The sequence below is a fragment of the Pagrus pagrus genome, assembly GCF_965226575.1.
Source record: "Pagrus pagrus genome assembly, chromosome: 11".
Lineage (NCBI taxonomy): Eukaryota > Metazoa > Chordata > Actinopteri > Spariformes > Sparidae > Pagrus > Pagrus pagrus.
The window spans coordinates 10,568,488-10,584,672 of record NC_140195.1 but is presented as its reverse complement, the minus strand read 5'-3'; the positions used below and the strand labels follow the sequence as shown (position 1 = coordinate 10,584,672).

Genomic DNA, 16,185 nt, shown 5'->3' with positions numbered 1-16,185 from the left:
GCAGGGTTTCCGATAACTAAAGACAAATTGCATGTGACAATTCTTCTGAGGCAAGAAACTTTGACCAACTCCAAAGGCAACTACTGAGGCAAATTACCTGTTTGTCCTGGAGGTCAGCCGAGAGCTCATAGCTCTCCGAGAGCGAGCGGGACCGCTTGATGGCTTCCTCCTCGGCCTGCTTACGAAGGATGGACTGCGAGTGCTGGAGCTTGGGCCGACGGGGTCTTTGAGGCCCAGGCTGGACCCCGTGGCTGTAAAGCGGGCTGTCAAATCGGTCAGGGCTGATAGCCGAGCCGTGAGTCACCGGGCCTTGGCCATAGCTGGCTCCACCATCCAGGGAAGGGCCACTCTCACCGGGCCGTCCATCCCCTTCCACACTGCAATAAGAAAAGCAAAGGGACAATTAGAGATTTCAGCTTCAAAGATACACACAGCCCAAAACCACAAATCACAAGTTGCTTCAAGCGGCTTCACGATCTTTACAGCATGTGACAACCTCTGTCACTCCTAAATTTGTTAATGAAAATGACATTTTTCAGTCGGAATGTGATTGAAGTATTATCAGATTAAATCGCTGCAGTCTTTCTGATCCATCTTATGAAATGTCAGAGCACAAAGTAGCTTAACTCCAGGGACTTACAGCCTAAGCTTTTATAAAAGGCGTCTTAATCAGTAGTCTAGTACTATCGGTTAAGGAATAGACAGACAAATATGACATCACAGAAGCGAAATGTGTCTGTGTGTGAGTGAGTGCAGCCATTTTTGGAATGTGCTGATTTCACAGCTTTATGCAATATAACCCCCATTTCATTCAACTTAAAGCTGCCTAATACTCGCACTTATCTCAGTAATATAACAAAAGAGTGTACAGTGTGACTAAATTTGCTGTGCTACATTCAGAAAATACAAATGCCACGTAAACACTCTTCAAATATTAAACACATCCAGACATCCGTTGTCCTTGTGGCGTTACCTCTTAAACAAATAAATGGAGAAAGAAAAAAACAAGAGGTTACTCACTCACTCTTACATTCTGCCTCGCTACAAGAGGGCTTCTTATTGCGAATAGACCGTCTATTTTCTATGAACAGCCAACTCTTCCTCCAAATCTTGTCCACCATTCTTTCAGTGAGGCGAAGTCCAGAGTGCACACGCTCCTCCAGGAAACCAAAGTTTATGCCACCTTAAGGGCCAATCAGTGACCGAAGGGAGTTACACCATGTTTGCCGGAGCGACGACACGCTGTTCCAGTGCACGTTACAAAGTCCAGTTTAGAGGTGAATGACAGCAAACACAACTTCAGCAGCGGCCCCTTAGAAATGGCTGAGAGAGCGAGTGTACGCGGCGCCCACCTGCTCAATAACTTGCATTACACTAACTAACACTTCTCCTCCTCCACGGTACATTGCGTTCGCCGTCCGCTGGCAGCCTAATGTGTTTGAACTGTGACTCGACACACCCATACAGTGTACACAAGCCACTTCCTTCATTAGACAGCGAGCAGCAACCGATGCAGAGCGAAAATGTGGAACTGAAAATGGTCAAAAGTTTAAACAGCGGTTGGATTTGTCCACCTGTTTTGTGACCTTTTACTCTATACTGAATATAAATGCACTGATTTGTGACACCACTCAGCACGGCACTCATTCATGGCCCACTGTGGTCTATGATTATTTAAAGCCTCTTAGAAATTTCAAGCATATTGCCCGTCTCAGTCTGCTACAATGCACATGCTGCAGTGCAATATAAAGCAACAATAAATCCGAAGCTTACTGTAAGTGATTGCAAGCGAGTCACTTTGCATCTCTGCAGGGTTTCAAACACTTCAGTTCTCTAAACCAACAGAAACACTTTCGGAGAATGACATATTTTCCACAAGAGGCACTTCTGCTTTTTAACAAATTTTGAGCGTGAAATATTAAAACATGCTGTCCTGCTGTGGCTGACAAACTACCACCGATTATTGTAAGGCAGCATCCAAAAAAAACTCGGAGTTTGGATGCAACTGGAAATATCATCATGTCGTGAAGGAGCGCAGGTGCTCACTTCCACCAAATGCTGCAGCAAAATTAATTCTTGTGGCCTCCCTTCCTTCTGTCAGAGAGTGGAAACGACCCGTTCAGTGTCAGCCGAGGCCACCGTGACACAGGAGAGCTTCACGGTAAGTAAATGCCGAGTGACTCCCTCGTGGCAATAGGTACACACAGTGTTCACACAGCTACGGAGAACAGGCCGACATAAAACCTTGCACAACGCAGTGGAAGTAAGACTTTGTTTCATAACTGCCACTGGGACGAATCTCCCCGACCATCTGTCGGGGCTCACGGTGACGCTCTCATCCCTGAAGTTAAAAGTCGCACCTTGTGTGCTGTCACAGCACCAGAATACAGCCGGTGGTAATTTTCAGTTTCATGATTTCTTCATTAGGAGTTTGATTACTGACCAGGATGTTCAAGGAAATAAAGGAACAAATATGAAAATATAAGATGAAAATGTCATTTTTTTCCCATTCGGACAGTATAGTGGTTGTTTGTTCGGTCAGTCAGTCGATCCACCGCTTTGGTCCGGACTGAAATATCTCAGCAAAATACATTTCAGTTTATGTGATCTGACAGTATGACTGTGGGGAAGAGAGCTGAGTCTACATTAAATAACTGAAAACACAAACTAGGCTGATTTTAGGAGCTACTACAGTGTTCCTCCGGGGTTCGCTCTCTCACCTCTTTACCCCAAAAAACATTCAAGCCACAAAGTCATAACTGCGACTCGACAGTTCTGGCTTTGCCTCCCCCCAGCGGGACCCGCAGCCAGCATCTCTCCTTCCATTTTGTTCTTTTCTGCTTCACATTTTACCAACCAGACGTCCTGACCATGAGTGACTGTGGGTGTGTAAGAAAAAGAGAGCGGGAATAAGTGCTGCAGTACTTTTTTGCTCTGAGGTCATTGAACACTGCACAGAGTGAGGTCAGCTGCTCATGATGGCGGGAAAAAAAGCGGCAGAAAGGATGAGAGAGCAGCGTTTTAAGAGCTGATGTTTTACGCTGTAATGGATGTTGAAGGGGGAAAAAGAAGCGAGCAGGGGAAGTTGCAGGGGAGGTTTTTTTCAAGAGAAGAGGCAGAAATGACTCCACATGGCTCGGGCGGAACCGGTCGTGTCAACATGTTGTAGTCGAAATGTATGAGGTTTGTGCAACCGACAGTGAAAGGTGCAGCATGAAGCAACGATGGCTGTTCCAGGACCACTTCCTGTTAGTGGCTGTCAACTCCTTGAAATATGATCGCACAAGGACTGCTGTCGCTCAGTCTGGCTCTTTATCCACCAGGAGCCTCTGTTAGCTCCGATGTAGGCATGGATAAGCATTTCAGCTCAGCTGGCAGTGATTTTCAGCCATGGGATCCAGGGATTTTGGGGGGTGGGTTTGAAGGGGGGGGGGGGTCCAACCATCTCCCTTTCTCCCCTCCTTCCCTCTCAACACATCCTGAACAAACAGGCCCAGACCCCTACCCAGGCCTCAACCCCTTCCATCAGTCGGACCTAAGGGAGAAACATTCCTCCATCCCGGAAAAGAGGAGTCACATCTACAGGAGTTCTGGGAATAGAAGAAAGCTAATGAAGTGCAGGCTGACGGTACGGAGGAAGGGAGAGCTGCAGCGTGGAGCTAACACGACTGCCAAACCAAGTCACAGAGAAGACAGAGAAGTCTACAAACTATGCTATGTGCCGGCATGTTTTTCCAATCAAATTCTAATTCGTGTTTAAGATGTGTGGCTTTTTGTTCTTTTGCTTTGGCTCTCTTCAAAGCTTTGCAGAAAATATAATTGACTTCCCCATTCAATTGTAAATGTAAAAGCCAGTGAAATGAGGAGTATGCTAAACATTTACAGAGAAGTCTTTCCACATGCACTGCAACAGCGATCTGATTACTCCTCACCCACCTGTTTACACTTGCCTTTGTGCAATTTTGATACCATTTATTTCTGCTCTGTGTTGTTTTTACTCGTCTTAAGTGAATTTTACACTTGTCGCCTTATTTTCATTGTGAAGTTCTACTCTTGAAAGGTCTATCTATTTTCAGAAACACTGGCGTGAACACAAAATCCAGTCTTTAGTCATATAAATATAGAAAAAAGAGGATGAGGAACCTCATGTATGTATGAAGTATTGTTACTGGATGAACACATTATGCCATCTTGTATCGGCAATATTCAAATACAATACCACCACGGTTGCTAAGGAAGTCTGATCTGCTCACTGAGGTTTATTTTTGTTCAGTGTGGTGCACAAAAGGCAGATGGTGATGGAAATCTGATTCCTTGCCAAACTTCACGAGGGGGTCTAAGATAAAATATGTGAAATAACTAGGGCTGCACGATGAAAAAATCAGATTTGATTATTTTGAGAGACACTGCGATGGAAATGTGATTCATGACTAGTGTGAATGATCATTTTTGCATCACAATTTCCATTTTCACTGATTAAAAAAACATTAAAACCATGATAATATAACATTTGTTGGGGTATGTACCAAACAATCATGTTCTCTTAAGTCTGGAGAACACGATTGGTAGATTAGGGCATCAACGCGGTTGCGAAAGTTAACAATGTTCTTAAGTACCACCCGGCATTATAAAATAGAGGGTAATGTTTCATATTGAGTAATCAAAACACTGAAGCTCAAGTTTATTGCAACTCATTGCAAATCCAGTGATGGGCGATATTGTTGGATTTATCAATATGGATTTATTTTACAAAGTCTTCAATAGGACACTTTTACATTACTTATTTATTGCTAAAAGTGATACATTGCTGTGCCCCCAACACTAATAGGGACTGGTGATGGATGGGTTCTGTTTAAAAAGAATACCCCGGAGCGGCTCATTTAAAATAATGTGCTAGTGTACGTAGCCAGTGAACCGGCCCTTTAAATCAAATCAAACAGCACTTCCTCTATCACACTTCTGGCCCCACATGCGCCGACAACATGTGCTCCAGCACAAACAACAAAAGCAGATTTGCTTTTCTCCTCAGAGAGCTCATAAATAGAGACGCACGCAGCAGCACTCAAAACACAGATGTGAGGAAATGGATTTTTCAGGTAAAAGGTCAGGAGACCACACGGTAACACGTTAATGAAGTCGAGCGTTAAAAGGTGAACCTGCCAGTAAACACTCAGGTGTATCCGTCATTTCAGCACCAGTGACCATGCTAATGGATGATTTTGAAACGGCTATAAAAAGACAGCGAGGGAGCAGGTTGGGGATTTATAGTATGACACAGCTGCAAACCGGAGAGCTGCACTGGCCAGCAGACTGACAGTATCACTCTGGAGAGTCTGCAGCAGACGGCGCACAGTCGTCTGGAGCCTCGTAAGACTCATGGTTGGACTACTGTAAGCTGTACACTTCAGTTTGCCAGCTGTCTATGAATCAGAGACTGTCATCAGGCATCTAATCCAATCAGAAACCAGCAGTCTCGAATGGTATCTTCATGATTGCTGAACGGCTCCCATCCACCAAACATTCGGCCTGATTACACTTTTGAGTTGAGCTGTTTTGAGAACTCCAATCACAACCTATTGAGGACAATTAGCAGTCATTACATTTTGATGGATAAATGAAAGACACCAGATTTCGGTGTTACAAAGCCAGTTGATTATTAATTAGTGTGATTTTTTACAGCCTTCGTCACGTTGTGCTTCGGAGTTTCAGATTTGTTCACGATGAATTGTAATAAAAGCTTAATTAGCACACTGCAGATGAAGAAAATTAAAAAAAAACACACTCCACTGAAAGTGTTTGAGTGGTTTGATGGGTTTTTTGTGTTACTTGTTAAAGTTATCAGAAATCAATATTGCCCTGTTAAGTGCCAGGCCTCATTCTGTCTGAGTCAAATCATCACTCCTCCCCCCTTCTCCTGTCAAGACACATACAACAACAACAACAATGAGCCGCTGTCATTATCGCACACTAATGAATAATTTAATTATTCAACACTACACTCAGCACCTGCCCTTGAAGATCCAGCTATAAAAAAAAGCACGCAGTCACGGCCAGCGAGCGGGAGGGCCAGGACACACCACAGGAATGCCCTTCAGCCGAGCAGGAGTGCAGAGGGGGGAGTACAGCCCGACTCACAGATGGATTCTGTACAGTGAGACTAAACACTCTCGTGATACAGTGACTCAGAGAGGGGACGTGATCTGTTTTCCATTTTGAGGGAGTCAAAATTGAAATGGCAGGCCCTGCTTTTTTAAAATTCATGATCTTCGTGACTGAGCTCGCTGTCATCTTCCAGTGTGCATCATGTGAAGGCGCAAAAGGAGAGTTGAGCATGTGATCCGAGCCCTTATCTCGAGCACACAACGCACGTCTCTCTGCTGTTTATCAAACAAAGCCTTATGAGCTTTAGCAGCCCGGTGTAACCTCATCCAATGACAGAACACACACACACACACACACACCAAGAGAAACACACATTTCACACTCTCCCATGACTCTTACCAGCCATTCAGCTCCAGCTCCAGCAGCGACTGGGTCTTCTCTGAATTACACTGCAGACACCACATGCTGGCCGGCACTCACAAGACGATGTACTCCACACATAAGCAGTCCCAATCACCAGTCCCCATTACTGCCTCTGACAGACAAATTTCAAAACTGCCACCGTCTACAGCTCTCAGCTCTCTGCTACCTCCAGAAGGTCCCATTTCCCAGCTCCCTATGGATGGTACATATCAATCCTAAGTGGCAGTCTGTAATCTCTGACAGACAAATGGAGCTCTTTCTTTTTCTCTGTCTTCCTCTCTGTCCGCCGTGCGCCGGGCTGGTAGGAGTATAAGGGGGGCGGAGGCTGGGAGACAGGGGAGTGTGGGTTTCTGCCAGACCCGGAGCAGTATGGAAGGGGGCGGGGTGCGAGGAAGGGGGTGTGTGTGAGAGCGGTGGCTCTGTAGCTGGGTAGAAAGCGAGAGAAGGGGATGAAGTACCTCCTGCACAACTCTAATCATGCAGGAGAGGGACACACAAATGAAGCCGGAGCAGGGGGACGTGTAGAAGACGAATCACGTTTTTTTAAGCCGTGTTATCGGAGAACGCGAGGAGGGGGGAGCTGGAGACAGAGGGTTGGGAACGAGAGATAAAGCAAGGTGTTAAAAATCACAGAGAGGAGGGGGGGGAGAGAGTGACAGCTTGATCCAGTTAGGTGCATACAGGTAGAGCAGATAAGCAGCTGGAATGGGACAGGTAAGAAACAGGTAAAAGGTTAATGTATGAGGAGACGGTGGTATAAAAGAAGGAGATAGTGTCGGTGGAAACGGGGTTTGGAAGTTGGATGTCAGAGGTAGCTTTTTTTTTTACACAAAAGAAAAAAGGACTTGGTGGGTAGGGACAGCAAATACACGAGAGCACCTCTATTAATAGAGCCTTTCAGGGTTGAGAAGTGACTGTTAAGATGTGCACTAAGAAAAGAAACAGAGGATTCTGTGTCTGTCTGCGGCAGGAGATCACAGTGGAGCAGACGATTGTCCACCTCTAGCCTTTCTATTTCCAACCTCCTTTAACTCACTTTTGTTTTTTTGGAGAATGCCGCACTGCTTAAAACGCCAGTTTAAGTACGACTTACGTAGAAAATCACTTATAAGTGGTTATTTATAAAAACCTTACGTTGACGTGGATAACACCTCGTCTCTGAGCAAAGGGTAGACTCGATTTAAAGGTGCAATACGTGAGATTTTCAATAATGAGCAAACATTGTGAACAGAATGTTAAGAGATAACAGTAAACAACACCAACACTCCCCCGGTGCTCCGAGCTCCCAGTCTGGGCAGAGTCTGCTAATAAAACTGCCAACCGCACAACTAACTGAGCTAACTTGCGTCTAACTAACTAGCGTCAACTGCAGTTAGCAGCAGTTAGCGGTTACATTGGTGAAATGCCGCCCTCCACATGTTTGGAGTATGAATCCAACAATACATGTAGCCTGGATTCGGCCTCCTCTACCATTGCTGCGATCTCGTCCTCCAAGAAGTTTGATCCCTTATTGGCCCATGGCTGTTCCTGATTGAACCTTCGTCTGTGCTGCCATTATGTGAGGGGAAATTGTAAGGTGCCGTCACTTTAAGTTGAATCGAAATAATCAGAAGATAAAGTTCGACCACAAATTGCAGAAAAACACTGCTATAACCGAGGCCACAGCTTCGCACTCACAGCAGACCCCAAACTGATGGTTCTACGTCTCCGGGCTCCACAGCGCTGTTGAGACAGGCCAGAGACTAATCACCCCTCTGAGAGAAGGGGGTTGGGGTAAACTGCCCCCAAGTCAAAGGTATTTTCTGTATAATGACAACAGGCACAGGAAACAGAGGAGAATGGCTCCCACATGGAGCCAGTTTACAGGGACACCAATCATCCACACACAAACACACACACACACACACACACACACAGACACACGTCTCTGAAGGGAGATGTAGATGTCCTCTAATTACAGGCCTGAACCCCTAAAATGATCACCTTCTCTGGACTGTTTTCATCAGAGACTTCAAACAGCAAGATGCAGACGCAAGACAAAGCAAAACTAAAAGGAAAAAAAACCCTGCATATCTTAGCATGTGTTATAAATCACAGCAGGGGATACTTACAAACCTGTGACTCAGGCAGAATAATTATGTGCAGACAGTGACTGGCCAAGCGATCTATTTCAGTTTGAGACCTTGGCCCTGGACTCTGGCGACTACAGCTGCTAACGCCTCGCGAAGCTGCCGATACTTTACTCAACTTACAGGTCTCACCTATCAAGCTATCTCACCGCTCTTACTCGAGTCTATTTATTCCTGAACGCCTCCAAAACAAAACAAACAAAACTGGCATCCTCGTTATTTTATCGTTTCCTGACACGTGATCGTCCAAGAGGAGCAGACGGAGAAATGCGCGCGTGATCCTGGATATTAGCCCACAGCAGGCTTTGTTTTGCTGGCGGACCACAGGGAGTGGCTAACCAGAGTTTATTTGTTTGGGAATGAGATATGAAGCAATATCATGGTCTCATTTTGAAGCCAGGCACATGCCACATATTATCCCCGAGCGTGACATGATTGTTTCGGCATGAGGCTCAAGGGCAGCATCAGTTTTAGCATCAACGAGGGCTCTGCTGAGATTACACAATTAGATCGTTTCCAAGGTAAAGCTGAGCTGTAAAAGTTTGCACAAACTTGTGGACACTCATGTGTAATCCTCTCTGTCTGCCTCCTCCTCCTCCTCTAGTGTTACGACCCAGTCTAGCCGTCCCGTCTGGTGAAGGCCCACTCCATCTCCTGAGTCCTGGCTGCACGGCGCTCTGCTCCAAGATGATGTCATTGAGAATTCCAAGCAGAGGCCCACTTTCTGCTCATAAAACGCCATTTCTTCAACTCAATACATATGGTCTCTCTGCGTTTCAGCTCCTACTCTATCACCCCCCCACCTTCTGTTTCCCAGACCTCCCTCCTTTTCCTCTTCTTGTTTTAGCATAAGGAAAGATAGATACATTACACATGGGACGAGGCCAAAGAGGCATCCGCGGGTCAGCCGCACACAATCGCCTTTATCAGGTACATCCCCACAGCTACAGCACCTGAACATTATCTGAGGAACAAAACAAACGTGTATTTTTCTGATTGCAAAGAGAATGAAAAAAAAAAAAAGAGCAGAGGAAGAAGGAACAAAGGAAACGGCGGGGGAGAGAACAGCTTCCTGGAAACTTGGTCACAAGATTTTGGAGCTACATGCTCTGTCTACATGACATCATGCGCCGTTTCTCATTATCTGCTTTTGCTGGATGCCGAGCGACTGAGACCTGCTCTAAGAGACGGAAAATAAAAGGAAAACTCAGCCTTTGCCTGGTCTGGAAACAATTAGAACAGTCTGATGTCATAGTTTGATACAACAGTGTACTAAATGAGATGTAGTGGCCCGGGTTAGCAGTGGGAACACTGAGGACTTTGTATAGAAGGAGGGGGAAAAAGAAAGACAAAAAAAGAAACACGTTTTTTCTGTAAATTCGGGGGGAACAAAGAATTTCTGTGCATAAGAATGATCTGGCAGCAGATGTATAAATAGAGCTGAAACGAGAGTAATTAAAGGATATGCTGCCTCTGCTCATCACATCCTGGCTGCAAAGCTGAAGCAGATGTGTTGCTCTTGGGATCCTATGGGAATGATCAAAGATCATCAGTGGCAAGTGATGTCTGAGAGGCTTTTCTCCTGTTCATACATCACTTTAATTCCAATACGGATAAAAACAATCTGTTTGTCCAGACGCGTGAGAACTGAAGGCTGGGCTGCAGGAGAAAACTCCTGAGTCTGTCGCATCAAAACATTATTTTGAAGAAACTTAATGTTGTTTTTTACACGACTGCTAGCAACAGATGTATCCCTTTCCCACAACTAGGGCTGGGTATGAATCTATTGAATGGAAAGTGTTTGCAGAACCAAGTGCCAAATTAGCATTGAATGGTTGGTCTAAGAGGACTAAGAGGTTGTTAACTTTTTTATTTAAAGGAATATTTTTGCCAGAGAATTAGATTTAAAAGATTGTTACTGGTTTGATGTCTGTACTAAAGATGAGGCTCCAGCCAGGAGATTCTTAGCTCAGGTTAGCATAAAAACTGGACAGCTAGCCAAGAAGTCACTGTCCAAAACAGTCGAACAAAAAATAGCATCAGCATATGACCAGATGATTTTACTTGCTAGTACTGTAGCTGGATTATTTAACTAACCGTCTCCTGGCGGCAGCTTTGCATTGCAGATGAGATGCTTTCACAGAGGGACTGTAACGAGATGAGATAGTGGTAGACTACACTTTATCTAGGGAACAGTGTGGCTGCTTCAGTTGAGAGAAAATTTAACATCAACAAGTTTGTCTTGTTGATGAAAAAAGGTTTGAACGTGAGAAACACGTTTAAATTCCTCCTCCTATTAAAGTATTAGTTTTGCATCTGTGTTGAAATTCAGGTGTCATGTTTGCATTAGTAAGAGAACATTTCGACTAACTATATTGTATTATACGTTAATCTGTTAATTATTTTCACGATGAACCGCTCGATCATTTAGCTCATAAAATGTCAAAATTTTTGAAAAACTGCTCATCACAGCTTCCCAGAGCCCAGAGCGACGTCTGCAAATTGCTTCTTTTGTTCAACCAGCAGCCTAAAATCAAAAGACTCTTCATTTACTGTCACAAATGACAAAGAGCATCTGCAAGCCCTCACATTTTAGAAGCTGCACTGCAATCGCTCAATATTCTCCAAAGTATATCTGTCTCTCAGTTCATCATGTAGAAAGCAGCATTTAAGTAACAAAAAGGACACTTGTTACAAAAAAACAAATAGTTTTCATTATTCTTTTCCACAGCGAATATATGAAGTGAACTGAAAAGATTAATTGGTTATCAAAATAGTTGGCAGTTCATTATCTTTAGATCGACTGATCAATTAATCCACTCCTTGATCAACAACTGGTATTAAAGTGTCCCCTGGGTCAGCCTTCAGACAAGAAGACGGATCCAGGTTTGCTCCTCAGTCTGTTCTGGGTGGAGCTGTTCCTCGTCCTCTCAGTGTTTGCGTAGGCTTTCTCTGGTTTCCTCTCACATTCCAAAGACATATGCCAGTCAGGTGGGGTGGAGACTCTAAATTGCCCTAAAATATAAATGTGGGCATCTGGTGAGTTGTCCTGGGCACTTCTCTGCCATCCTTGAAATGAGTGGGCAGAGAAAACTGCAGGAATAAAATGACACCCTTACGATGGAAACCAAACAAACCTTTACTTTACGGCTCAACCGCATGTTTATGCACTCCTTTTTCTGTGTGCATGCAGCCCTGTGGAAAATATATATATTTCATGGAGCCGTCGCAAACACAGGGCTCCGAATGGCGTGCAGTCTGCTGATTGCATGCATATGCTATCGCGCACTCTATAAAGGGCAGATACTGTAGAGGTCACATATTGTGAGTGGGCCCTGTTTGTCCATTTATAATATTTTCCTTTCAGTTCACTCCATTACCAGATGCCATAATTCTCTGAAGCTCTTCACTGAAGCCCCTCCTCCAGCGCAGAATACACTACAGCACAATTCTCCCCTGCTAAAAATAGACCCATGTGAGGTGACACACTCTGGTAAACACACTGCGAGGGAGTCGAACAATGCAGCGAAGAACAAGAGGAGGAATACACATTAACGCAAGAGAAAGCACTGAATGCCCCGCTGATTACATCTTATTATCGCTTCCTCTGTGGCAGGCCGATGTGCAGCGTTTGTCAATGACACTGTGAAATTTTGAGGTCAATTGGAAAAGCAGTGCGAGACTTAGACTGGTGTCTCCAGTGGTTAGCGCTCAGAGGCGAACTGACTTTGAATGTGACACACAGGGGGTATAAATACACACGGCGGTCACGATAGACACGGGAGCGTGGCACCAGACGGACCGACAAAACAGGCCAGACAGAGGCCTTACATGCCGAGACTTATTCCACAGTGGGGCTCTCAGAGTGGCAGTGCCACCCACTGGTTAGAAACTATACTACACGCTCCATTGAAGATGTACACAAGGCCCAAGGGGGGGTGGGGGAAGGCATGTGGCAGTGATGTCATTCAGGACAACTGAGGTCAGACGTGTTTGTCATGGTTGCAAATTGGAAGGGTGGCTGCCCGGGTTATTCAGAGGCACCGGGGTGTAAAAAGACCAGATTTTTCTGGTTGGGGACATGTGAGGGGGGAGTGAGGAATGAGGGGCAATAATCTATTTAAGGCAGTGGCAGACTCACACCTGTCTCAAGTCTCACAGAGAAGGTCCTGTGGTTCATGTGCCGGGAAAGAATGTCAAACACTGAAGATTGGATGTATACCGTGTACTTTTTATTCAACAGATTTCCTGGTATTTCAATGCAAATATCTGCAATTGCCTATTTTTTTGTAATGACTTAAAGGTACTGCAAAACATTTAGATGTCTCAATCCTCAACCATTTCAAAGCCCCACGGCCTCCATAAAGCATCTGCCTCCCTGCCTAATAGCACCACGGGGGCCAATCAATCACTGAACAGTCTCCCGTTTTGTCTAACATCAGCCAAACACTTTTAAAATCGGGTCTCTCTGCCGTCCTGATTGCAGAAGTGATTTCCAGGAGCCATCCATCAGCATAATCCTGCAGAATATTAAAAAACATATCTATCCCTTGATATAAACCAGACATGATCCCAAAATAATTATCTGTGTGTGTGTGTGTGTGTGTGTGTGTGTGTGTGTGTGTGTGTGTGTGTGTGTGCGCGCTTGGCAACGCAATCAATTTGAAGCCGTGAGCTGAACGACATCGCTGAACTGAGTAAATTGACTGGAAGCCTTACAATGATAATAATTGCTGTTTCAATCAGACTCCATTCTATGCCGCCTGCACCAGTGATCAGATAAATAAGCCGATGATCTCAAACATGTTGCGTTGCTCAATCATTCAAATCACTCACGAGATCTCATTAGCAGTCGAGCATGAAGTGGTGTTATGGTGTTGGAGAGCTGATTGTGGTATAAATAAGTTCCTTGTAGACAAACAGACGTGTTTATCGCGCGGAAGGCTTTGAACTGACGCTTGCTCTTAAATTAAACTATGGACGCATATTTGACTATACAATAGGAGCACATCCTGCTGCATAACATGCTGACACACATGAGGGATTAGCGGTGAAGAGAAACAGATAAAGGGAGGAAACACACATCAAAACCACTACATTCCTACAACACTGCCATGGTTACATTCCAGCACTACTCACCTCTCCACACACAGCTGTCTAATCACTTTAACAGAGTTCGCCTCGCTTTGCTTTTCTTTCAGTCCGGCCAGGACTCCAGTTACTCGCTGCTCTGCTCTGCCACCCTTCCCTGGCAAAGCCAACTGTGCCTCTGTGGCGTCCGAAGCCCACGGCAGAAACACTGCGGCTATTGAGCCCCGAGGAGCACCTCCCGGCTCTGCCGTCTACACTGGCACAGGCCGTTGTTTGTGTTGGCACCGCGTATAAAGGCAGCCTTTCTCGTGTCTGCTCCATCACGCCTTTCCAGTCTTTGATTAGGGAAAACACAGTCACTGAACAACAGGGGCTACCCTTTAGCCGTGAGATGTGTCAATATGTCAGACTCGGCGGTTTTCTCTTTGGGACTCAAGCTTCATGAAGAGCCTTTCAGATTCTGTTCCATGTGGAAGCAAAAGGACAAAACGTATTTCATTTTAATGGCCCTCATTAGGCTGACAGTGACGGAATAATTCAGGAAGCATAAATGTTATTTTAGGAGCAAGTTCCCGTAACAAGAAGAGCGAATACAGATGTGGGTTAGTGAAGGCAGTTAATGAGTATCGTGATCTGCTGCGCAAATACTGTTAAGTCGCCCGAAGGATGAAATATTCACATCATGTATTTCAATACGGATGTGCCACGGAGGAGCCCCTGCTGCAAAGATAAACCTCGTTTCAAGCCCAGTTCTGCTGCGAGCCGAGTCATTTAATCAACTTAAACATAGCAAAAATATCAGACTACATGGGTTAACCCCATGAAAACTGACCTTCAGCAGGTGTCCCTGACCTGGCCACAGGAGATCAGAAAGACATTACGTTACATGTCTTACAAAACGTGGTGACATCGTATTTTTTTTGACTACGCAACCTTTAAGCTTAGGTTGTACATATTTAAGGGATATGGAGTTTTTAAAGAAACATCAAGAAATGACAAATATACCAATGCAGGCACTGCCCATACACTCACCTGCACTATTTATGTTCTCATACTGCATATAGCTGCCCTATAGTGTATTAATATTTATACTACTGTCCATACTGTATATATCTGCTCCGAAGTGTATCCATATCCAACTTGTAACTGCTGCACACACTGTGTACACAGTGTATCGTAGTGTATTCATTCTACACCTGACTGTTATTCAGAAGGTTGGAAGTAACAAAGTACATTTTTTTTCACTATACTGAAGTAGATTTTTCCAGTATGTGTACTTTACTTGTATTTATTTTTCTGACAACCTTTTTTACTTTTACCTTTCTACCTCTGCTGTTATTTACATATCTCTTTACATATGTACACAATCTTGAAGTAGCTCATCTAGTTAGATGCTAAACTACATTACGTTGTCTCAGTTCTTCCGTCCAATGACAATAAAGTTGAATCAAACCCCATCTAACCATCACTGACAGGCAAATCTAAATGAATTCTACTTTATCATCATCAAATAAAAACTGTTTCATGAACTTTTGGCCCCTAGTAGCAGGAAGTTTGACGAATTATGAAAGTCAGTAAGAGTGAATCTGCTGTGTCAGGATCCCATTTGTCAAAAGGAAACCCTGACGTCTCCCACATCCAGGCATAAAACAGCCTCCACCCCAGTCCAGGTCATCAAAGACTGAACAAAGGATCAGTTTACAGGTGATAAGAACTTCATCCAGCCGCAATGAAAACTTAATCAGGTGTACTTAAATATTAATTGAAAGCCACAGCTGAAAACACCCCGACAATGAAAGCCGAATTAAAAAATAAATAATTAATGATTCTCTCTGGCTTGTGTCTCCACCAGTCGTGCATGTCAAGGTACTGGGAGGGTTGAAAATGATCCAAAACAAAAGAAGGGAAAAAGTACTAACTGGTCAGTTCTTCATGTTTTCAAAAGTGACACAGACAACCGGGAAGCAATCAATCACAGAACAAAAGCAGTGAGATAAAGCAGTCGTCCTCAATCCACGCTCCTTTTGCTCGGGAATGCGAGAGGAAGCCGAGGAAACCTTTTGTGCTGAGGAGTGGATTTATGTTGACATATTCCAGTGGAACAAGATATCCTGAGTGTGCAAGTTCCATTCATACCACATTTCCACAAGACCTGCTGGGCGCAAGTCAGCAGATCTTATATTTCAACATATGCCCCATTCAGGCAGGACGTGATTCCTGGCTTTACAGATCGACGGAGACATTCTGAGAATAACAAGCCGACTCAAATTCGTGATAACAACCCCTTCAGGAGGGGTTGCACGGCGGCGCGTTTATTGTTTCATTTCTCTCAATGCCTCCCGTGACCTCCACTTGAGACACCGCCAAGGCATTAACAAGAGCGCTGCGCAGGGGCATGCGGATTAATTCACCGTCTCTATGACAAACTACCTGACAGCGG

General features: G+C 44.6%; 1 protein-coding gene across 1 annotated transcript in view; it reads right to left on the bottom strand.

Moving 5' to 3' along the window:
- The window catches only part of LOC311265214 (IQ motif and SEC7 domain-containing protein 1-like), a 96,830-nt gene that overhangs the window by 13,939 nt on the left and 66,706 nt on the right, over window positions 1–16,185 (bottom strand). The window contains 1 exon segment of the mRNA XM_084366622.1: window positions 98–377. Within this exon segment, the coding sequence (XP_084222748.1) occupies window positions 98–377 (280 nt within the window).